General features: G+C 37.4%; 2 protein-coding genes and 1 long non-coding RNA gene across 3 annotated transcripts; 2 read left to right on the forward strand and 1 right to left on the reverse strand.

The window, feature by feature from the left end:
* Positions 1–899: 899 nt before the first annotated feature.
* On the reverse strand, positions 900–6,882 carry LOC122650328. Its single transcript, XR_006331414.1, has 3 exons — positions 6,747–6,882; positions 2,389–2,394; positions 900–910 (listed from the first exon to the last, which is right to left on the reverse strand). It is a non-coding gene; the product is annotated as an uncharacterized LOC122650328 (long non-coding RNA).
* LOC122650250 (chromosome transmission fidelity protein 8 homolog) lies at positions 3,918–7,775 on the forward strand. Its single transcript, XM_043843645.1, has 3 exons — positions 3,918–4,123; positions 6,797–7,007; positions 7,342–7,775. Exons 1-3 carry the CDS (start codon positions 3,974–3,976, stop codon positions 7,395–7,397), a joined length of 417 nt encoding a protein of 138 aa, XP_043699580.1. The 5' UTR covers positions 3,918–3,973; the 3' UTR covers positions 7,398–7,775.
* A 4,532-nt stretch (positions 7,776–12,307) lies between these two features.
* Positions 12,308–21,952, forward strand: LOC122650175. The gene is made up of 8 exons (XM_043843536.1): positions 12,308–12,966; positions 13,276–13,330; positions 13,845–13,902; positions 14,755–14,849; positions 14,939–15,042; positions 19,290–19,418; positions 19,882–21,357; positions 21,658–21,952. The coding sequence occupies exons 1-7, from the start codon at positions 12,842–12,844 to the stop codon at positions 21,317–21,319; spliced, it is 2,004 nt and encodes a 667-aa protein (XP_043699471.1). The 5' UTR covers positions 12,308–12,841; the 3' UTR covers positions 21,320–21,357; positions 21,658–21,952.
* Positions 21,953–25,536: the final 3,584 nt, after the last annotated feature.

Consider the following 25,536-nt stretch of genomic DNA (forward strand, 5'->3'; position numbering starts at 1 on the left):
GACACAGCGCTTGCCTGCGAAGATAATACATGAGACACAAGAGACTAAAGAGAGGATCGCAGGTGACTCGGGGTGGGGGGGGGACTCTCCTATACCTAAGTCAGTTTCGTCAGCAACAATGATACCAACGGGTAAAGTAAGTGTAGAGAACTAGCCAATAGTAAATTCGATCATACTGGTGTGATTTGCCACATATTTATAACTTGAGAATGACGATCATAAGAGTTCAATTTAGGTAGGTGTTCTCAAAAGGAATTTGAATCTTGTGGGAAAATGGAAAGTGAATCTCTAGGGAGAGTTTCCTTACTCTGTTTGGCTACAAAATTGGTCTCCTAATTGGAAAGTGTTCCGAAAATGAAACTGTTACGGATAGAAAGTTCCCAATATGGAGAGTCCGGATTTGATATGTATCCTTTTTTGAGTCTTTTTGGCTATGGATGCTAAGTTAAATGGACTGAGAAAATAGAACCACAGTAAATCTGTAATGTACCATTACCAAACAAAAGAGACATTAAGGTCTAAGCTCTCAAAAAGGTGAGCTTATAGTTTTATCAAAAAAATAAATAAAAGATGTTAAATGAGACATTAATTAATGGAAACAAAAGAACATGTGTCATCACGAAACTAATTTCAACTTACCATTAAAGATGCAACACGACGGCTCAGTATCAACCGTAACCAAACCGTAGAAGGTGAACAGAACTGACCTGACCAAACCCTTTGGTCAATTCAATCCAAGCCACACTTGAAACCTAATCCGTGTATCTTGAAATTTATGGTAAAATTAATTGAAATTTTTATGAAAATACACATCATGTATAAATAAAGAAGAAACGTTCTTTAGTGTTATTTTCTAGTTTTTTTAATTAAATTGTTGGGTCATATTGACCAACATGCTCCTTCTCTTTCTCTATTGTCGTATTTTCCTTTAATTAGAGAGAGAGAGATTACATTTTTGGTATAAGTCAAATGAGAACCTAAAACGATGTAGAAAATAATGGAAATGGCAGACTACTGTGTTTTTTGGTCATGGTACAACAAAATGTGGTAGAAAAAACGAGACCTTGAAATGATTTAGAAATAATGGAAAAGACATACAAACAATCACACAATGTATATACGAAGATTTATGTGGTTCGGCAAGATTATCTACATATGATGAGATGAGATTTGCTTCACTAGCATAGGTGAATAAGTTACAACCGCTCTTCCTTACAGTTTTCTTGGATTGATTACAAAGAAATAACCATCATTACAAATTTATAGTTAAACCCTATACAGGTAATTTACCAAAATACCCATCGGACCCTACAACCTTTTGAAATCAACTTACTAATGCAAGCACCGAAATACAAGACATTTACCCCAACAAATGTATGGGCTTAATCATGTGTTTCTTGCACAACGAAATACAAGACAAGTCGGTTCAAGGCTTCAAGCTAGCCTGTGCTTAGTTACTTACATTGTACCCCCCCCCCCCCCCCCCCAAAAAAAAAAATATCTTGAATCACTGCAATCCTACAAAGTAAATGAAAAACTCTAGCAGCTTAATTACAGTATTATTGTGTGCATAAAAAGTAGTTTTTATTTAATAGGTATGTCCTAAGGAGAGTTGAATTTTTTTTGTTTTTCGGTAAATGAGGAGAGTTGAATTCATGATCTCTTACTTGTGAAGTGTGGCCATTGCTTAAATGGTTGGGGGTGTAAAAAATGTGAAAAAACTTGTGAAGGTGAACTGGACCGAATCAACCCATACTAGCCCAAATCGAATCGAGTCTTGTTGGATTTGCTTCGGATGGAGGTATATTGTGAAATCGGTTGAAAATCGGATCGCACTGAAATCAATCAAAACTGAACTCAAACTATTATAAAACTGATAAGAAACCGATAGCCACCCAATTTTTATTATTATTTCCTTTTAAAGTGGACTTATCTCCCCATTGACGCAATGGAGGGTGGAGAAATTGAGGAGGCTCTTTGATTTGATTAATCTGCTTACAGATTGGGTTCATCTTTGGTTCCCCCCCCCCCGCCCCGCCCCCCAGTCAAACATAGTTAAGAGAATCTCTTGCTCCCCCCATAATCCAATCTTTTTTATGGAAAGCTTGCTTAAATGCATTGGGAGTTTTGGTGAACCTCAAGAGAAGAATTATTGTAGCTTCTAAGATGTGTTTGGAGTGTGGGAATGAGGTTGAAACGGTGGCACATGCTTTTATTGAATGCCCTTTGGCATAACAAGCCTGGTTTGCTTCTTGTGTGAATATGAGATTTGCTTTTGATCCCCTAGTGCCTTTCTTTGAATCCAGCCAAAGTTCTTGGCTTGTCAAAGAAGGATCAACAAAGTTTCTTCACTTCCCATGCATTTGTTGTTTGGGAGATTTGGAAGACGAAGAACTCTAGATGCTTTAGATATCCATTCCTCCCTTCAGATCTTGGATTTCCATGGCTAATAGAAATGTGGAGGATGCCTTCTCTTTGATTCACGGTCCTACCCAGGCTCACTGCACTGGTGTGGCTCTCCCTGTCCCCTTGGACGACCCAATTGAGATAGTCTTGATGTTTTTTGATGCTGCAGTCTCAAAGAGGCCAAAAGCTTTGGGTTTGAGATGCTTTATTTTGTTTGGAAATCAGGAGTTATGTTTGATTGCTTCTGACCATGTTGCCTCCTCTTCAACATTGGTGGGTGAGGCCATGACCCTGAGATTGGCAATGGACACAACCCTCCAAGTTGTTTTCCTCCATGTTGCTTTTTATTCGAATTGCATGTCTCTGATTCGATGCCTTCAACCGATGTCTCCCCTACCCCCTATTGAGATCTCCTTTGTTGTTGAGGATATTAAGCTCTTTCAATCGAGATTTGTTTTATGTAGCTTCCGCCATATTTATACGACGGAAAATGTATTGGCTCATTCTATTGTTAAATGGGCGGTTGGTTACTCTGTTAAGAGTTCTTGGGTGTTCTCGCTTCCTGAGGAGTTGCTATGTATTGTAAAGTGGGTTCTCCTGGGGGTTTAATTTATTTGGGCTCCCTTTGAAGGGCCTTTACACACAAAAAAAGAACTTGAGATCTTCTTGTAATTGTCTCTTATTTTATTCCAAAAAACATTTAATATAGTTATTTAATGAGAGTAAATTTCATTTCACATAAAAATTATAGAAACAAAGAATGCCACCCAATTGTGCAGCGTACATCGACGCTGCGTCTTGAGTTCCTAACATAGGGGCGTAAGAAATGACCACCACAATCCATGGAGCCCCAAAAATGACTAGACGTCATTTCATGCTCCCATGTGTTAGGGCACAGGGATGACGTGTCTAGCATGACCAATATTGATAATAATGACCCATATCGGATGATTTTACTTTCAAAGATATCGATACCAACATTATTTTGATCATTTTACCCTTTGACTGTGCTAACACCATTGATCCATATCCGATACCGATATGGATCGAGCGTATACTGTTTCCTAAAACCACGATTGAGCCTATAAACTAATATAAGTGACAGCAAATACAGCGCATTGCCAAAACGGGGTTGAATCCTGGCGGGCCAGAGATCAGAGTCCAGGTTGGCCAGTAAATACTCAATAGTTACCCCCTTTTTTTTCTGTTTGGTAAAACTCAATAGTTACCCTCACCGGCTCACGTAGTGTTCAGGATTCGAGTTGAGTTTGGAATCGAGATTGAAATCGTCAATTCTGATCCGATTTCATTCCTGGAATCGGGAGTCAAGGGTTTCAGGGCTCAGGGGAATAATTCGTGTTGCGATTGCCCACTTTCCTCATCGCATCTACGGGACAACCAATGAAGGGTATTGTAGGTATTTGATATCCGACAAGTGATGTGGCGGGAAAAGCTTCAATTATCCCGCGCTTTCTCTTTCGCTCTGTTAACCCGCTCCCTCTCTATTTATCCCTAATCTCGCGTCAGATTATCCGATAAATCTTTCTCTGCAGAGGAAAGAAGAGAAATGCAGATTCAAGTGAAGTGCAGCTGCGGCGAAGGGAATTGCCCAGAGTGGGCAATAGTCGAACTGCAAGGTGTAATCGAAGCCCAACCCTTTGTTCAAGATCGTCTCCAGAACCTGGAAATCGGATGCCTTTGCCATACTTCCGCTGAGGTAGATTTGTTTCTTCCCCAGAATAATCACTGTCTTTCAGAGCGAGAAAGAGGTTTTTTTCTGCCGCTGCTCTCCAATTTACCCCTCTGCAATCCCTTCTTCCCGCTTTTGATGCTTTGTTAGCAAGTTTATCTTTTTTACTTGTTCTTCAGATCTCTGGTTTGGGCTTCAACCGCTTTTGTGTTGTTCTTTGCGCACGAGGCGGAGTATTTCGTAAGTTATAAACTGTATGCTAAATATTGTCTGTAACTAACAACATAGGCTGTGTCAATCTTACAGATAGTCCATAGTGGTAGTCTTTTCTTTTTTCATTTTAATAGTTAGGCCGCAAGGAGAATTGAACTCATAATCCGTCAATTCACAAAGGTTGTCTTATTTTTCTTTTTCCTTTCCTCCACCCCCTTTTGGAGGGTGGGGTGGGTGGGTGTTGTTTTGGGTACTGTGCACCGATCTCATACAAAACTCAGTTCCCTTTCAATGTTGAACTAGTTCATACTTTTGGTGTAGGTTCCTAATTGGGTTTTTGCTTAGTTTACCAGCATCAACTTTTGGTTTGAGGAAGGAATTAAATATTCAAAGAGAGTGGACCCATCCAGTGATTTTTTTTTTTACCAATTAGTTTCCATATTATGGAGAATTTCAAATAATCAGATAACATTAGCTGATTCATGGAAGTTGGTGTCCACTATTACCAATGATCAGGAGTCTATGATGGTTTGGTGAGTTTGATATGTGCTTTTTAGTGTCGTTCATGCCAATTGATTTTCCTATTGTATAATCCTGCGTGTTGGGGCATCAATATGTTCTTCACTTGACCTATCTTGGGCTTTTACTTGTTTCATAGATAGATAGAGACCTTGGGAGAAGGTCCCAATGTTGAGAGTTACATGCAAGTATTTAAAGGAAAAAAGTAATAAGATTCCTAGTTAGACTATGACACTGAAATAGCTAGCAATTCAAACCCAAACTCTATTTAACTCCTACCTATGTAACTCAAAACAAATAAAGGCCTGAAGTGAACTCCTAAATAAATAAACTAATTTCAACCTTGTTGGACCAAAAACCATTGGATTGGTTCTGTCTGGTTTGGAAACCACAACTAAAAGACTGAAGTAAGTGAACTAAATAAATAAAATAATTTCAACCCTTGTTGGACTAAAAACCATTGGATTGGTTTTGTCTGGGTCTAGGTTTCCAAAGCCTATCATGCTGGTCCAACCAGTTAAGAGATACTACATCATTGAGGTTAGAAGATATTGGAAATGTAGGAATTTTGGAGTTCCAATTGAGGTTTCATAGAGGACCGTTGATATTCTGTTGTGATATTTTGGGATGTTTGACGCGAATTATTCAGTTTTTTGTTTAATAGGGTTGTGTGTGTGATTTTTGAGAAGGGTCTTTCTCTATGGTGAAAGAAAGCACTTACAAGCAAAGGTTGAGATTTAAGCAGATCACTTTAAGTTTATTTCTTATTTTAAATAAGTTACTGCTAGCACTTGTTGTATTAAGTTGTCATCAATATTTGGGTTGATGATTTTGTCTTAATCAGTTTAGGTTAAATCTTTGGTTCGATCTTCATACAATAGAGGGTATTTTAGATAATCGAGATTTTAGATTTGTATTAGTATCATTATAATATATATTTTTTTTCTATGTCATGAATGCGGTAATGCTTCTTGAAATAGAAAACAACAAAATATCATTTTGACGTGAATTTGAAATCTCGATTACCCAAAATACCCTCTATTGTACGAAGGTCAAATTGAAAGTTTCATGTAAAGGGCAAAGCCATGATTTCGATTAAGATAAAATCGTTGGCCTGATTATTTGGTGACGGCTTAATATAATGAACCCTTTAAAATATTATTTAAAATAAATTAGAAATACTCGTAAAGCAAAGATATGTAACCTTGGGTATTTCATCTTTATGTAGGTTCCAACTTTTCAAAATAATGAAATATAATGGATTATTTTGTTTGGAGTCTTTTTTGTTGAGTTTTTCAGTCATTTCTCAAATGATTGATAAATTTCTTCATTTTATCAAAAAATGACTCTTAGTGGAATTCTCTGTTATCAAATATTCTTCTTAAAATGTGGGACTTATATGAGAATAAATGTCCAATTCATTGTCAACAACATACATATGCTTGCTTTTCAATTTTTTTTAGTTTATTTAATTACATTTAAATGTAAAATATAGTGTAACCAATGTGGTTACAACTCATGGCTTGATTCTATCACATGAAAGGATGATGTGGCAAATTTGACTATTGGATAATTTCAGCTTCCAATTTAATCATTTACTTTTCTATAAATTGCCATACACCCTCCCGAGTGTTTCCATTCCTGTTGTCTTGAATTCTGTTTTGTCACACTTCAAATTCTGATTGGATTGAAATTTGACATGAAAAGAAGACCTTGGGATCTATATGTTCTCAAATTTTTAGATCCATTTAAGCTGCCACGTAGCAGAATCATGGCCTTGGCTATGGTCTAACTTGTATCCAATATGGTTACAACTAGGAGTTTCCATATTTAAAACATCATGGAGATACATATAACTACCAAAAGCGATTGCCTTAAGCACTTCAATTTATTGATTGAAAGCGATTGCCTTAAACACTTCAGACTTTGAGATAATGAGGTACTCTTTCTTGGGTTTCTATTCTTCAGGGTAAGTACACATTCACCGTTGGGTATCATGAGTTGACAGGATCAAAAGTACCCTTGAAGAAGCCATTCTTAGTTCTAAAGAAAAAGAAAGTGGTGGACATCGAGCCAGAGAAGAATGGTTCTTCAGCTTCATCAAAGATCGAACTGGAAGTTGTTGGCATTATTCGTCAACGCATTTTGTTCAAAACCAGACCAAAGGCCCTGATATCAAGTATGTTCTTTCTGATTCACACTATAAACACTTATAAAGGCATGATCCTTGATACACAACTATTAGAACACTACTGGTTTTCCTATTGCATAGATAGCCATGATTTGTCCAGGAGATGGAACTATTTAATGCTGATTATCAATGAAAACAAGATGAATGAATCTGTAGGCCATATAATTCTTCATTCTGTTGGGATTTAGATTAGTTCATTCTCACTATCTCTATGGAACTTTTTGTTTTTGCTCTTTGTGGAGGTCTTTCTGAGTTATATACATGATAGGCCTAGTGGAAAATGAACTAAAAGGTTCTTTCTACATTTTTTTTTTCTTCTCAGAACCAAAGTCGTCAGTGAAGGAAAAGATGAGCAGGCCATGTCCCATTGTTAATTGAATCAGCACGGAAAATGAGACACCTTCCTATTTGAAGGTGATTGAAGCAAGATTGCTTGAGGCTTAAGCGTATATTAATGTCGTATCCTGAAGAACTATAGGTGATGATTCCTCAAAATTGGCATCAAAGGCAGTGGATGGGAAATTGATATGTTCATAAGGCTACTTCAATCCAACTATTCAGGGTCTGCTGTATGATTCTCCTGAAGGTTTAGCTTGTAAGCAAGGTTGGAATTGTATCAAAATGCAGGTGACTAAACTCATATCTTTTTCCTTTCTTCTTTGAAATATTCCTATGGCAGAGAAAACTTGTGTTACAGTACAGGTTAATGTAGGGGTAGAGATAGTACTTGCACAGATCAAATAGAGACTTTATAATGGTTACTGAATCAGGTTGTGTAATCAACCTTAAACTAGTATCTTATGTGGTAATTATATGTTTTGGATATAAATCTGTTTTTATTTCAAATTAAATTCTTGACAATCAAATTTGAAATGTTTTGGAGTTGGTGATTACAAAAAAATTTACTTTCAGTAAGGATTTGATTTCAATTCCCTTTCCTTTTCCCCTCCGCGTCCAAACATAGCCTTGATGAAACAGCAGGCAAGGGAATTTATGGTATGCACGCATGAAAGGATGATATAGCAGTTTTAACGGTGGGATATCTACAAAATATTCTATATTGGTCATGTTTCAAATTTCAAACTCAACTTCAAATACCTTCTATTTATGAAGCAATTTGGTTTTTCCTTGCAACCCCTCTACAATGTTGAAACTTTTCAATGGTTTGTTTTGCCCTTAGGCCAATTTTATTTTTGGTGAAGATAAGTGAGTGACTTTGGGTCTATCTATTCACAAATTTTCAGCCTCATTTAACCTTTCGTGTAATAGATACATTTTTTTTTTCTACCAAAAAAAATATATATATTAGATACATGTTTTTTTTGGTAAGGATGTAATAGTTATATTTAACATTAGCCATATATGTAGAAAACAAATTTAATGTATATTAACCACCTTATTTGAGCTCAATATAATGGTACTACCCTCGCACAAAAACAATGATAGAGATAGGTGGGGGGACAACTTTTTAGAATTGATCCAAATATCGAATAAGACCCAAATATTGTGGATAGGTAGATCTTAATGTTTCTATTGTAAAAAAATTGGTGGTATTGACTAAAGAGAAGTAGAACTTAAATATTATGTTCAAATTATTTCTCCGATTGTTTGTAGAGAAAACGATTTGGTAATATTGCAATTTTTGCTTTGTCAATAATAGATGTGGATTGATGATTGAGTCATCATTTAATATTGTCCTAAAAATTATAGATGTCCCTGATGGTGCAATTGAGAGAGATGTGAATTGGTCACCAAGATAAAATGGTCATTGGGCTTCACAAGTAGGAGTGCACTCTCTTACCCATTTTTTTTTTTTTTTTGGGTGAATATGAATTTTATTGCAAAGTAAGGCAAGTGGAGCTTAAAACATCTTGATTACATAATTCAAGAAGCCAAGAGTCAGCAAGTGGCCACACAATCCCACTTATCGAGGAAAGGGCCTTCCTTGCTAGGGAATGGGTTACAAAGTTTGCCTCCCTAGGAATATAGCAAAAGTTGGTAGTTGAGTTCAAAATGTCAAAGATAAAACTCTCAATTGACGATGGGGGTGTCGAAGTCCAAGGCTGATTAATAAATTTAAATAGAGAGGCATGGACTCGACCTGAAGATGAGTGACTTCTGCTTCTAGAGCCTGGGTAAGCCCAAGTCGCTTCACCAATAATAGCCTCAGAGAAGGACCTTAGATCGGATACAACTCGAACAGGGAGTCCATTTGTGATCCCTTATAATGATCCCAAGGCCTCACTCCAATTCATCAAGAGGAAGCACTGCGTCGTAGTTGAGTTTAAAGAAATCTCTAGAATGAGGAGTTCACCCACTTTGATGAGGTTGAGAAGGTGTTACTGCCTGGAAAAAAATTGATTCGAACCCAAACCCAAATCCGAATGTAGGTCCGGAACCCGAGGTCATAGCACCGTATACGTTATGGAGTATTGATTTGATGATTGAACGGGTAGAAGATAAAGAAGGAATCCTGGTGGTAATCCGCCATTCGTCGATAAAATGACAGATACCTCCTCCGTGCGCTTGTGAGATCTACACACAGATGTACAACTCGTGGTAAGGGATCTAAATTCCATATTGGGTATTTTTTAGTATTTAAACTATGTCTGTGTGAGTCCGCCTACGGAACGCTTTGACTTTTGGATGTTTCGATACGAAGAAAACGAAGACAGAATTCTCAGGTTGATGTACTAATCGATTGTTGCATCAACTAAAAAATATACCATCGTGGATTTTGCTCCTACAGGTGCGAGACCCAGTGTTTTGGGTCGGGGATCTTACCGCCGCATCCCGAATATTGGTTTGGAATGTTTTCCCCGCATTTTTTGGACCCATAGAGCCCACTAGATTGGCTAATAATGATTAGGTGTCGATTTATTATATAAATAAAACAAAACTTAACACTAAAAGACAAACAAATAAATGTTAAGTCGGTTAGATGAGATATATGCATTTAGTTAGTAAAACAATCAAAACTCAAGTGACACATGTATCTTAATTCAACACTAAATCATATGTCTCAACCTAAAACTAACATATGTTAGAGTTTATTAAAAAACTTAAAATATATCTTCAATCTAATCCCTTTTAATTTAACCGACTCTTATTAGGATTTGAATAATCAAACCTTATCAAACCTTAGGTAAATTGTTCTTCTAATTTAACCAACTCTTTTAGATGATCCTGCAGGTGAATGCTTTTGTAGCAGAAAGGATTACTTGGAGAACAAGAACTGATGATGTGGCGTTACCTTTTTATTTTCTTTTGTTTAATTCTATCCTTTTTGGTGGATGAATTTCCACTGTGGCTCGATGGTCGTGAACTTGGGAATATCGAGCTGTTGGAACTTTCAATGTAAATAATATGTATAAAACTTATAGCACCTTACTTTCCTTGCACTCTGATCAATGTAACACGTGTTATCTTGAGATTGTGTTGTACTTGTGACATGTACTTACTGCATCTGGATTCTGGTGGTCTCCGAATACGTCGGTCAGGTATTTGGGTCAGCCGTCGACTCTTCCCAGGGAGTGGTTTCGGGGTGTGACAAAAGGTCTATCACAGGGGGAAGACGAGGAAGAGGAGACCTGGGTGCAATTCCAGGAATTTGAATGGGGTCGTTCTACCGCCTTAAAAACCTCCACCGGAGACCAAACCTTGCGTTTAAATACACGGTCAAAGATACCAACATACAAATGTGAAAAGACTTAGAAGTCAGAACCTCTTGCGCAACTCTCTTACCCATTCGAGTCCTACAAGGTTGTGCTTAGACTCAAAACACTATAAATTATGATATAAGTGCCATGGATGTCTTTTATATATAGAAGAAAAGTGCCCCTTGGGATTACCTATCCAAAGGGGCCCAAAAGAGGTGTCTCACACAAAGAGAGAAGACATACTCCTTGAAAACATTGGTTCGGGTAGCAAAAAATTTGTTGTAACTTGTCGAAATGGGAAGGGGAAAAATAGTTTTTAACTCACGGTGAAAGATTCACTTACGAATGACAAATCTAATATATCTATGTTGAGGTTCCAAAATGCCTTTTACTGCTCTCAACACCCGTTCAAGTACAATAGGATCTGGATTCTCTCCAATGAGTGCCCAATGAGTGTCCAATGAGGCATCCAACGGCTGGACTGGTTGGCACACATCTAGGTGCATGCCCAGCCAACCCAGCCGTTGGATGCTCATTGGGCACTGCTCGGACGAGGTGTTCACTGGAGAGGATTCCATTTCAGTACAATAATAGCCACTAGTGAAGGAATTCATGCCTTAAGCAACTCTCATGATCACAAGTAAGCTTATGTGTTGAGTTTAAGTTTTTATTTTTATTTTTTTGGGTGCGAGATCCACAATGGGGCCAGACAAGGACCCACAAAGGGGCAGGAGGGGGGCCAACAACCCATTGGTGAAATATGGAAAATTATCCTCTCCAATTTCCTATAGCTCGGCAATGCAGCAGTGCTAGTGTGGATGTCCGACACGTGGTAGCTCGAACATCCGACGATTCGAGCTCATTGACTATATTGAGCTCAGACCGTTGGATGTCCAAACCACCATGTGTCAAACATCCACACTAGCATTGCTGAACTACCGAGTTATATGGAATTGGAGAGGATAATAATCCGGTGAAATAGAACTCTACTTATGTTCACTACTAGTGGAATTTCAAATTCATCAAGATAATTTCATTACCGAGGGCAATTTCAACTTCATCAAGATAACCCAAGAATCCAATCATATGGTATCCCTACTTAGTGAGGAAGATTTCTTTGCTGCAAGGGTGAAGAAAAACTTAATCCATGTCTCTTACCTATATTAAGCAATGTTATAAAACATGGTATCGGTTATTGCGATAACCGATATGTGTACCCATTGAATCGGTATGACTCGATTCCCTAAAAGATCATTTTTGGTTAAAAAGGATTTTTTTTTATCGTATTGACCAATCTCTATTGATACCGTAACAATATCGGACTACAGTGATACTGATACGTATCAGTTGACGATACCAATACTTAGAAGTTAGAACACGGTTACTAAAGTCAGATTGTTTGAACCTATAAAGAGTTGGGTATGAATGGAAACCAAACAAAATTCGAAGGGTATCATTGGAAACTGGGTATTAAATTTCTGAATGTGACGTTGGTTTAAATGGGGGACAACAAACGTCGTTAGTAATTCGTCGTTACTCGTTAGCACTGGGCACTGGCCCTTCACTCCCGTTACCTTCTAAGTTCTAACGCAAGCGTTTGGAGGAGTCTAAGAAGGGCGGAAACCGTTTGGACTCTCTTCGGGGATTTAATGCATCTCAGTTTCCCGCGACTTCGTGTCTGATCATAACCTCCTCGTTTTGAAGCTCTCTAAAACTAATCCATGGCGTTTCAAAACCCTCCTTATTCATTGTAGTTGATGACTCGATGTTAGTTTTCCTCGAAAAGTTGAAGCTTTTTATCTTCTGTATTTTTCTCTGTTCTTAGCTTCCTGTTTAGCGGTTACAGAACTTCGATATTCATGGTGAGATAGAAGAATGGTAACCCTAGAATCTCTGTGGAGTTTGTAAGTTCTTTTGCATTGCTCTGGGTTTCTGTTGATTTGCTATTGATCTTGACATTAACGTGTTTTCTATTGGGGACTTGGACCTGGCAGTTCAGAGATCTAAAAGACCGAGTTCTTTATTTAACTTAAGAAGATATCCATACTCGTTGGCCGATTGGGTTTGTTTCCTACTCTTACATTCTTGTTGAGGATTGAATCAGGTTAAAGATTCTGTGTTGGTTTTTCGCCCATTTGTCTGAACTTTTTGAAGAGGTAGAGCATGGAAGAAATCAGGAAAGAAGATGCTAATGTGGACACGATAAAGGAAGTTTCAGTCGTATCGAGCTCTTCAGTTTCCGAAAGCAGTGGCGACACCACTCGTCCCAAGCTAGGTTCTGTCCGGGGGTATGCTTTCCCACTCCACTACTCTCTCTCTCTCTCTCTACGTGGCTTCATTTTACTCAGTATGGGAGGCGTCTGCTTTAGTATGATCCTGTCGAAGAGCATACATTATTACATGGAATTTATCCTTCATGGCATATTATAAGCTCTGAGTTGAACGTGAAATAGCTTTCAATATATCTGAATTGGCATATCCAGATTTTCACCCATCCTCTCTAAAGCTTTTATTGCTGTATTGGGATGATTTTTCGGTTTTAAATTATTTATTATGCTAATACGTTGTTCATGATGTCATCTTCTACTTATATTTAGGAGGACAACTGGTCCTACTAGACGTTCAACAAAGGAAGGCTGGACAGAGGAGGAGGTGAGCAGTTGAAATTCTTTTCAAGTTTATGGATTAGTCCCATCTAGAAGCTTATTGATGTTGTTCGGAGATTTGAGATGGAATTAAATCAGTTTGTTGACTGAATTGTGTATTATACTACTTTGAAAAGATGACATCATACAAATGCCTACTTTATTTATATAGACTAATCTAGCTGTTAGTGACATGATACATGGTTAGTTGTTTATGCATTATGTATGCATGCTAGTTAAAAGATTGAACTTTTCTGTTCTTGACTGTCATAAGGACTGAATTACTTCCTTCTCCTCTCTCTATCATTGAGTTTGTGTGTGTATGGATGGGGGGAGGTTAGAAGGGGTGAGTTTGCTAAAGAATTCTAATTGTTGTAGGCAACCATGACTTTATTTTCTTGTTCTTTTCTGTGTGTGTGTGGATGGGGGGGGGTTAGAAGGGGTGAGTTTGCTAAAGAATTCTAATTTTTGTAGGCAACCATGACTTTATTTTCTTGTTCTTTTCTGTTAATCTGAAACAGGATGAAACTTTAACCAAGGCAGTCAATTATTTCAATGGGAAAAACTGGAAGAAAATAGGTGCGCATTCTGTTATATCCTATGTAGTTTGATATTAATTTCCTCCTGCTTTTCCTCACCTTTTGCCTTCTGCTCATAGGATGTCCAGAATCATTTGTTCTCAATTTTTACAAATTGCTTTCCATTATTCAAAATTGATTTCAATATGGATCTTTAATAGTTTACAACATAATAATTATCTAACTATAAGATTGGACACATCAGTTGGTATATGTGAGAGTATTTCTCACTTTTTCTTTATTCGGGTGTAATCCTTACTTTGTACTATTAGCCTTCCTCCATTGTGAGATTGGAAGCTGTTGGAAGGAATTGCATTTTCTCTTTCTTTCTAATGATTTCCCATGATAACTTATGCATCCATTAGAGTGTTATTTGATTTTTTTTTTTAATAATTGTATAATGTAATATACAATCAATGTCAATGTTTTAGCAATGGCATTTTTATCATGCTTCTCATTTTGGTTGAAAAAAATCAGGATATCATTATTCTTGAACTTCCATTTTGTGTGTGCATATTGTCCATTTTGCTTGTATTGATTGGGGGTTCAATAACATGTTTGTACTCTATTTGGAGATTAATGTGAGAATCTAGGTGCAGATGTAAGACATATCATAGTTGTTTTGAGTACAAGAGTATTCCATTTGAATTATATCTTTGACATTGCAAGCTGTTCCTTTGATTGTCATTTCTAAAACCGAAAAACTGCTGGTCAATTAATGCCTGCAGCCCTCACTTCCCGCATACTTACTTTTGGTGTACATGATCTTAATAGCTGCTGTTGTGGAAAAGTTACTCCTGTCTCACTTCAAAGTTCTAACTGTTGATTGTATGGACTTTCTGAATCCTTGCAGCTGAATTTTTTCCGGGTCGGACAGATCTTCAATGCCTCCATCGCTGGCAGAAGGTTCTTAATCCAGAACTCGTTAAAGGAGCTTGGACCAAGGAGGTTTGAATGTTCTTCAAAAAAAAAGAAAGATTTGCTTCTTCTTCATATATATAATGTTTGATTATGATTTCTCTTTTCCGTTTTGGTAGGAAGATGACTGTATCTTTGAGTTAGTTGAAAGATATGGCTGTAAGAAGTGGTCTGTTATTGCAAAGTCCTTACCAGGCCGCATAGGGAAGCAATGCCGAGAAAGGTAGGTGGCTTAAATTTCTGTAATAAATCCCTTGCATGTAATGCTTATTTAATCCCTAGATACTTTGGCAGTGTCTTGGGGTTTGAGACCTTGGAGCCTCTAGAGTTTTCTGGCCTCCCCAACGATTCAGCATGTGTCACATTTTTCGTTGGAGGGTGAACTACGACAGAATGGCTTCCATGTCAATAGATTACTACATTGAAGTGTGAAAGTATTAATCCTTTGGACATGAGAATTTAAGAGGACCCACACTGTTCTACACATCTACTAGTCCAGCAGGGTTGGACCCAATATGTAATCTAATTTTATTCTTAACAGTACTTCGGTTTGGGTAAGAGCACTCTTATGATTCACCACAACTTTTGTTTCCCAAATTCTAGGACATGAATGTAAATCTGATATGGGCAAGGCCGACGGGATAAAAAAAACACCTTAGAAATCTCCAATCTGGAACTCCCTTTTGAGTTTCTCTAGCATTTTCTTGAAGAAAAAGCTAATATGCCATAATAAAATAGGAAAGGTTCTGTTGGCCTGTTAGAAATACGCTAACAAAGGATAAAAACATCCAGATCAAGGGGCAAAAGATAACCTAGAATTCAATCCTATGATTATCATATAATGCTGATTGTAATGTCCTTAGTTTGCTCATTTTAATTCATGTTAAATTGTACTCCTCAACTTCAGGTTGGCTCTGCCTCTGTCAGATATAGTTAAAATATAGGACTTGGGCCTAGATCCTAGATGTAATCTACTTATCTGCCAGAGATTTTATGGGCTTTGTCCTTGTCTGGATCCTCTCTTAACTGATTTGAAAGGATTTGCCTTTTATGGCAGTTGAATTGGCCCCTTAAAAGTATCAGGAATGTTTGAGATGTGATTTTGATTGAAATCTTATGGCTGTTATGTATGATTGTATCATAGTTCTTGTCAGTTACGATCAAGGTTCTAAATCTCGATTTCAACTCTGGCAGAAACCGAGATTTCACAGGTTTTAACTGAAACCTGGTATGTTTTTGGGCCAAACTCAAAACCTTGATTTTGAAGCCCTTAAAGTGTTTTTTTGACCTGTTTTTTTTTTTGTGCTACCTATTTTTAACATTTACACCTATTTCATGAAATATTTTCACAAAAAACTACCCAACATGGTACTTGTGTTTTCGATCCAAGTTTGCTAGGTTATGTTGAATGTAGTTGTACAGTAGCCTTATTATGAGCATTGAGTCTACATATAATTTAGCTACTGGAAAAGTAAATAAGCTATTAAAACAATTAAAACATACATTTGAACGGAAAAACAAGCATACAACATTCACCACTCAATTCCACGTTAAGTTTCTTGACGGGTCCATTATATGAGTCGTGTATGATTGATTGAATAAATAGTAACCCGGTCCTCAGAATGCACCGCATATATATCCCATGACATGGTTTGGGCCCAATTGTACTAATAGTCCATGACTGCTCACCCGTAAGCCCCATCATGAACATATCAGAGGTATCCCAACCTAGGGAATTAATGACTCACTAAGACTGAAACTGGGTAGAGCCACCACAAATTGTTGGCCCGGATACAAGAAGATGTTGTTGACGAAAATGACCCACCCACATACTCAATGTTGTGAAATAACTAGAAGATCAACCATAACCACCACCATAGCCACCATGCCCTCCAAATACCGAACTGGTGCTCTCGACTATGGTCCACCACCATATCCACCATACCTACCACCTGACCCACCCCCATCTAATTCTTTCAAAAATTAGATTTGGGGAAAAATGGTTATCTTCAAGCTCCAATGACGCAAATACATGCTATGAAAGTGTTGATTGCGTATGAAAATGCAAAAAACTGGTGATAAATGAAGTGATTCTGGCAAAAAATCGAAATTCTTGGCAAAATCTTCACTCTAGGAGTCAAAACATTCGAAACCAGTAGCTCTCAGTTGAAACGTGTCAAAATAAGACAGGTAGGTTTCAATGGAGATAGGGGATTTTAAGTGGCTGGTTTAACCAGAAACTGGTCGAAACCTGGTACAATCCAATAATGACCTTAGGTTTCATCTCTGTACCTGTCTGTTTTGACCGAGATTTAGTTCCATGGTTGCGATGCTCCTATAAATTGTCTCCTTGTTGTAGTCCATGTATTTACATCGATCAGCATTAGGTCTGTTATTGGAGAGAGATTTCAAGTTTTCTGGCATATACATCAAGCAGTTATGTTCTGTGGAAGATATTGAAACCAGCAGCACATCATCATAATCACTGATTTCAATCAGGTACCTTGCTTTAATGGATTTCTAATGAAAAATTGATCTTGAACTAGGGAAAGAACCAGTGGGAGATCAATTGTAACAGGATTAGTGATATTTGGACGAATAAAATCAATAACAGATTTTGTTTTTCAATATATGAAAGAAAAAATTAAAGGGGTATGACTTTCTCTGTTTCTTTTTTTACATATGAAAGCAAAAATAAAAAGGATATGGCTTGGGCATCCCACATAACTCTTAATCAGCTTCGCATCGACCATGCAACGCCTCTCTCTTTGCAACTGCACCTCACAAGGAAAAACAGCATAAAGCCATCATCTTTTTCTAATGTAGCCTAGGTAGGACAAAGCCCACTAGGAACCAGGGGAACAAGGTTATGTAGTAGGGCTGGCCGAATGGACAGTTTTAGGTAATTAGGTCACAAACTAGGGTAAGGGTTAGGGTTTCGAACTAGGGTTTATTTGGTATTGAAGTGCAGGTTTTTATGAGTCTAATGGTATAGGTTGGATCGAATTTGGTTGAGGTTGGAAATCTAGGGTTTCGGGTAGGATGCCTTATGAAAATGGACTGTTTGTGAGATCTAGGGTTTAGGGGCAGATTTTAGGAAAGGGGCTTATAGGATTTTAATATGCAGGTTTAAGGGATCCTAATGATGTAAAGAAGTTAGGGTTTGTATAGGCTTTCAAATTCTGCTGTAGGGGGCAGAATTAAGTTGCGGGCTTAACGGAGGTCGAATGTGATGGGAGAAGGGAAATAGATCAGGTTTGTATAAAGGAAAACAAAGGGCAGCAAGGTCACTTACTGTAATGCAGAAATAAGGCAGCAGCTTGAAGATTGATAGAGCCTCCTGACCTTCATGGTGCAAGGAGTCGCAGGAGTCCACCCACCCTTCACCACCTTGAGTCCACAAGGATGCAACCTCGCAGAGGAGCAGAGGCAGCAGCATGCAGGCATCAGTTTCAGATTGAAACAAGAGTTTTTTTTATGCAAAAATTAGTGGGGGAGCCTGCCCACGATCCATCTATTTATAATAAAAAGAGGGCCAAAGGCCTTACACAAATAACCAGATTTGAACTAGGAATCCTAGTTCCAAATCCTAAATCCAATCCTAGTCAGATTAGGACTAATGGTTCCTAACCTGAATCCTAATAACAAAACATAAAAAAACATAGCAGACTTATACTCTAAATAGGAGTAAAGTTTAAACAAATAAAACACTCATCCCTCTAAAATCGTGGAGGGGAATAACTAAGAAAATAAAAGTAAAAAGACTGTTTTAACCTTACTAATTAAAACTCTAAAAACTAAAGGCTCCAACCAAATCAGCCTAGTCAAGGCTCTTCTTCTTTCGCATGCTTGGACCTGCATCATTTTCTTTTGTCTAAAATCGTTGGCTAGAGTACAACCTTTCTCTTTTTGTTTATAATCTCAATGGAAAACAAAATAGGAAACCTCTATTATGGTAAGAAGGTCCCTTACAATAATAATAATTCTCCATAGCTAAGGAAGAGTCATCAAAATAGAAATAACTAATGACTGTAAAAATAGTGACTAAAGTACTTAATTACTAAGAAACCTAGTAGCTTGGATTTATAATAAAGAAACTACTAAATAAGAGCCCATGGTTGTCAAAAAAGCAGCTGGAATATCCAACGAAATATTCTCCACACACTCTTCTTGTAATCTTCTAGTAGATTTTCATGCAATCTTCTTGTAATCTTCTTGATGATCTTCATTTCAAATCTTCTAGGAGATCTTATGACCATATCTGCAGGTTTGTTCCTGAATCACAAACTTTCTTTCTCATCACAATGATTTGCATCAATTTCCTCTCTACATTTTATTTCTTTGCGTGTAGTCATTACAATTATTTTCTACCAAAATTTAGCCATATGAGAATGGTACCTGCTAGCTTAACTTTTTACCATATTAAAGTGGGCATTCTTGGAGGCTTGATACTAATCTTTGGTTTCTCAGATGGCACAATCATTTGAACCCAGCTATAAAGAAAGATGCATGGACCAAGGAGGAGGATTTGGCTCTTATACGTGCCCACCAAATATATGGAAACAAATGGGCAGAAATAGCGAGGCTTCTTCCTGGAAGGTATCAATGGTTTACTGTTATGTAAAATGTAGACACCAGAAGATGCATTATAATAACAGTCATACCACACTTTTCTATGTACAAGAAAATAAATAACTAATACCGAAGGTCAAACAAAGAAATCAGTTTGTAAATTTTTTTGAATATTCCAGTCTGATGCATATTTGGCAAAATACATGGGATTTTATGTCCCATGCGGATCTTCCTGTCAGGCAAGTGAATTCGGATGTGCATTGTGTTAAAATGCCTTGATTAATTGCTACATGAATTGTTTTTTTGTTGAAATCAGCATATTAACTACATTGGGCTGATTTTCTAGTATTTCAAATTGCATATATCTAAAGAATTGCAGGGAGCTTCTCTGTCAAGTTAATGATGAACTTCTTCTTGTTATAAATTCTTTCAATTTTATCTTTTTTTTTAATATATAATATTTACTTTTTAAAATTTTTGCCTATCATAGGGCGGACAACTCAATAAAGAATCACTGGAACTGTAACATTAAGAAGAAGCTGGATTCATATTTAGCTTCTGGGTCCAAAGGGGATCCACGTCTAATCACTTCTCCAGATTTTGACATTCATGAAACTAGAGCAGGATGTTTAAGGGATGAAACAGTGCGACCAAGCCCTGGCATATTAGTGTCTCTTGACCAGAAAATGGATTTGGAGGGTGGTGTTGGGACCTATTTTCAGGGCACAGTTCTTGGAAATGTGAAAGGAGCTCAGAGACAACTACAACTACAGCCTGTTGAGAATGCTCCAGTAGAAACTTGTAGATCTCCAAAAGAAGGATTACATGGCCCGAGGAAACCAGCATCTGTATTCAGATATGATGACAAGGATACCACTGCAAATGCCCCAACCAGTGGACTGTGTGGAGGCATTGCTGACATGCTAGATGTTTCACATTGTAAGAGTTCTATTCAACCTGAACTGTCATGTAGCACCTTGTCAGGTTTTTCTGAGAAGATGTATTCAAAGAGTTTTGCATCTCCTTATCATCTGGGACATGCTACTTTTTCAGTTTCTTATTCGAATGTTAAATTTGGTGTTACTGGAGGTACTGGAAGAATGGAATCTCCTAAACAGCCACGATGCTTTGGAGTTCCCTTGAATGGATTGGTTTCATCAGATTCTAGGTTCATTGGTGAAGCTAACAATAAGTTCTCAAGTTTGCCCACTTGTGAATTTGGTGGCTACAATTATAATGAAGTTGTTAAACAAAACAAAGTCCCAGGCATAACTCTAAATCTTGAGGATGTAAATTTTGATCGCTTGTATTATGAGCCTCCCCGGCCGAGGGATTTGACTATGGCCTTGGCAAATGGTAGAGTTGCTGGTATAAACAACTTTATCGAAATGACAAACAGTCCAGTTTGTTGTTCTACTCCGCTTAGTCATGTGCAAGGTAACTCTGTGATTTGTGGCAGTCCAGAGTCTATGTTGAGGAATGCTGCGAAGAATTTTTGGAGTACCCCATCTATTATTAGAAAGCGAGGGCGTGAGACTTACAGACAAGAAGGCAATGCAAATTATTCCAATGGCATATGTTCACCAGAAGCAAGGACCGACAGTTCCAATGGCACACTGGGGTCCAAGCAATCACATTCGTGTGAACATGATGGCCTAGACAGTCTCAACAGCACAGATGTACAGAACGTAACACAGCTTTTCCTTTCCCCTCCAAATTCTCTAAAGTCCAACCTATCTGTTTCTCTAAAATCTGTTAAACGCCTGGAAGATGCATTTGATATGGAATGGGATCATGCCGAAACCACATGCAGCAACCCAGCTTCTGCGAGTGATCCTTGTGATGCCAATCACAGTACAGAGGCAATGTTGACATCTTCAGACAACTTACTGGAACGTAGGCAAGTGGCATCAGAAGGTCTTTCATGAAAGCTCATGCATCTTGATCCTGGAGAGTGTTAAGTTTGGTTAGTAATTTTCTAATTCATTTTGATTTTGATGCAAGTTCAACTGAGAAGTCACTAATGCAAATCATTCTAAAGGTTTTTGTCTCTGGAGTTCTGGATGTAGTCTTGTTTGCTTGAAAACCTTTGAGCAATAACACATTAATTGTCCAAATAAAATCTATTAATGCCAGTAACTTCTGTGATGATGACCTTTATCTTTTGTTCTATCCACTATTTAGTATCTAGATTAAACCAATTTTTTGTCATACACCAATAGTTCATTCTTCCCTGCAGTTTACTTCAAATATTTGGCCATTGCAGGATGTTGTATTTTGTGTTGCCCAAGTGCCAGAGATTCATTCTTTCCTGCATCTTACTTCAATATTTGGCCATTGCAGGATGTTTTATTTTGTGTTGCCTAAATGCCGGAGAACCCAGTTCACATTCATCTGATGGCAGGGTGTTGTTTTGGCATTTGAAAACAATAGAGTTAGATTTAGTTCTTCCTCATATTCATATATTGATTTATTTTCAAACTATGATATATTAACTCAAGTACCTACTACAGATGGCTTTAAGCAACATTGTCAGCCATTATGTTACATGTTTGTAATGGATGTACTGCTTTTACTTGAGACCTTTATATTGGAGAATTTCTTTTTGCAATGTTTGATTTCTATTGTGAGGTTAAATACATATTATGTGAAATAATAAGGGGAATAAAGAAGAAAAAAAATGGATGCTATTATAAGATGTTATGACTTGTAACCATAATGAGGGCTAATTTCTCTTGAAAATGCTGCAGTTTTGGCCTTGCTGTGTTTTTCTTTTAAAACATTGTTACCTTGTTAGCTGCATGTTCCGAAGTCCAGTTCCATTATAACAGGCTGGGGCTGTGGGAACCTTCCAACTGTAGGTCCAGATCCACGATACTCACTTTTATTATATTCTAAACTTATCATTGCTGAAGAATTGAGCTTGGGACATGTACTGTTGCAGTCCTTCAAATATCTATGCTGTGATCTAGACATCATCCATGGGCAGTGGTGTCTGATGTGGTCAATTTTGATTGAAGAAAGTGACTTTGTTACAGAGATAAGCAAGTGGTTGCTTTCCACTACATGTACACTCTTCAGAGTCCTAACCATATGGGCAATCTGTGTAGATTTTTCTTTTTTTTTTGGTAAATGGAATCTGTGTGGATTTATAATCACATATTACATATCTACACTAAAACACAATTACATATCTTCGATTACGTGTCCTTCTGTTTCTGTAAGGCTATTTTCTTCTACGTATTGATTAGCCCTCTGAAAGTAGGGACCATAAGTATCTCATGCCAATGGTCCTGGCATGTGCTATTTTACATATTGCCTTGGCAGATTGTTCTATAAAGGGATGAGTATTGCATGTCTGTGTTTGTCCATACCTCCTGACCTGAGCTTGATTTTTAATTAGCTTCTTTGTCATCTTTTGAGCAGTCACTTCACCTTACTTTTTACATGTATTTGTGTCACCGAATCTCTGTTGACACTTGGGATAATATTGCCTCAACCTTTATTTCTCTTGAGACCATAACGTTGAATTATTTACTGGCCACGCTCCAGCTAAGTTGCACGTCTTTCAATGTTATCTGAACCTTTGTTTGATCATGGTGCTCTGCATGTATTTTATAGTGAGTTTTCAAATTTGGGATATTTTTTTTAGACTTATTGAATTATTGCAAGACGAGTTCAAACAATTTTATCCATCATTTGTGCCCGTTAGTGGCAAATAATTGTCCATGAGGATAGGAATATTGAAATAGAAAAATGGGAAAAGGTTGGGTATGTTAACGGTATACCGTAAGCTAGCACCCTATGTGTCTTTCTCTCTCTTCCTCCCTTGGAGGGGTAAGGGAGTCATTTCAAAGGGGGAAGAGAGAGATAGACACATATGGTGCTAGCTTACGGTATACTGCTAGCATACCCATCCCTCTCTCTAGAAAAATACTTGTACTCTTTGAGTTTACAAAGAATTGACTATTTATGTATATGTGAACCGGAATTTGTATTTTCCAAGCTTTCTGCTCTTGTATTAGTTCATCTTGCAACTGCATGTATCAGCTTTTGTTTTATCTCTTTTTGCAGATCTTTATCATAGAGGAATTGCTCTACAATTGAAAATAATCAATCTCAAGATGTAATGACGCAAAAGAAGTCTGCCCAAAGATTGATTCCTAACGCATGTTGGTAGAATTACATTGTACTCCCTCGCACTCATTATGTTGCTGCTGAAATCTGATCGCCGCGTAAGTGGGGACACCTGCACACCACAAGCTTAGAATAGAATAAGAGAGATAAAGAGAGAGACGGAGTGGGACTCCGTCGAAGACTCTCCGATGCTCAAGTCAGAATCCAAGCAACAGTATAAAAGTCGGAATGTCGAGAGAGCAGTTATGAAATTGTCTGGAGATTGTCCAGCCGAGCTTTGAATCCTTTGACGGTTGAGAGTTTGAGTAGTCTTCTGCCATGTGTCGATTGCCTACTGGAGAGGTGTTTTTATGTACAACACATTGTAAGGGAATGATGAAAAGATTCCCATTCTTCACCGATGATATTTCAGGGGTTCTTTTTGAAATGTTCTTGGTGATTTTTAGTTGCTTTTGTTAATCTCTCAATTCTTTTTTGTGCCATAAATTTAGTGTTGTAAATAGAGGAAAATATCAAGGAAATGTAAATCAATCTTTACTGGGGTTTCACTATATGGAGAACAATAAGGGCCAAAGATTTGTTGCTAGTTGAAAGAAAAACAATGGTTTATTATTTCCCTAATTTGTTATTTCAATGAAAAGATCATTTTTGTTCAAACTTTGAAATATTTCCCTAATTTGCTATTTGGGTTTACACACTTGAGCTATCTGGCTGTTCAAGCTTTACCATTTGGGAACTTATTCTTCTCTGCTTTGACCTGCCAACTGAAAGATGGTTTGTTCTGATAACTTGGATTGTTTCAATGAGTTCGAATAGATGATGAAGTCATTGTTTTCGTCATAAAAATAATGGGTAAAGGAACCACCTCGGGAGGAAATCATGGTTCAACTATCCGACTTGAAATATCTTGGGTTCCTCTTCCTAATTAAGGCTGTGTTCATTTGCCTAGACTGTAATGGAGAAATGATAACAAGGGATTTCATGTGTTCATTCAGCTAGAAAATTTTCTTTTGGCACAATCTCACTTTTTTGCTTCTTTTGTCTTGTCTTCCATTTGACCAAATACCTCTAGTAAAGCAATTAAAAAGGAGATCTTACAATGACATCACATAATTGCTTAGCCTTATAGTATTTAATAATTTCTCATTCCTTAAGTGTTTTCATAATTTTTTTATGGGAGAAAGAATGCTACCTGTCATAGGTGCACAAAATCTTGGGGGATGCAGCGGTCATTTCACGTGCCCCTGTGTTTGGGCACAGGAACAGTGCATTGCACACGCCCAGGTAGCGTTCTCTTTTTATTTTTATTTTGTTTTACTCTTCTAGTACTCTCTAGAAAAATTAATAGGTTTTAGAAAATGGGTTATCTAAATGACATCTCCATAGGTGTTTTTAGAACTTAGACACCTTTTAATTGTCCCTTATCTTAGTCCTAAAGTTCTTTACGTCATGAGTGAAATATGGTTTTAAAAAAAAATTTGCAAGTGATTTATCATGATATCATTATCAAAAGTTGCATTGTCTTGCATATTTTTCAAGTACACATGTGAAATGACAAGATTTACCATCATAAATAAAAGTGTGTTATTTAACACCTCCTATGGTGTCAATCATAGTTGCAAAACCAAGTTTGGACTTGGGCGAGTCACTTGAGTCGAGTTTAAAAAAAAAACATGAAACCTGTTCAGGAGTTATGAAGAATCGCCCATGTTTAAAAAAATGACTAGACTAGGTCTGAGTTAGTCCGAGTTTTCATTGACTCAGTGTTTTGGCCCGAGTCATGTGAGTTTTATTTTTTTTAATGGGTTATATACTATTCACAAACCATAAATTCGGTCTACAACTAAATAAAACCCTAGAATTTCTGGTCGTTGTCCTTAATATTAACCCCTTTTTTCTTCTCAGCTCTGAAGCAACCATAGCTTCAGTCCCTCCTCACTTAGTGAAGGAAAAGAAAAAAGATATTAAAAACAAAAAAGACTCGCAGCACTTGCCTGATTAGTTTCGA

The sequence above is a fragment of the Telopea speciosissima genome, chromosome 1, assembly GCF_018873765.1.
Source record: "Telopea speciosissima isolate NSW1024214 ecotype Mountain lineage chromosome 1, Tspe_v1, whole genome shotgun sequence".
NCBI lineage: Eukaryota > Viridiplantae > Streptophyta > Magnoliopsida > Proteales > Proteaceae > Telopea > Telopea speciosissima.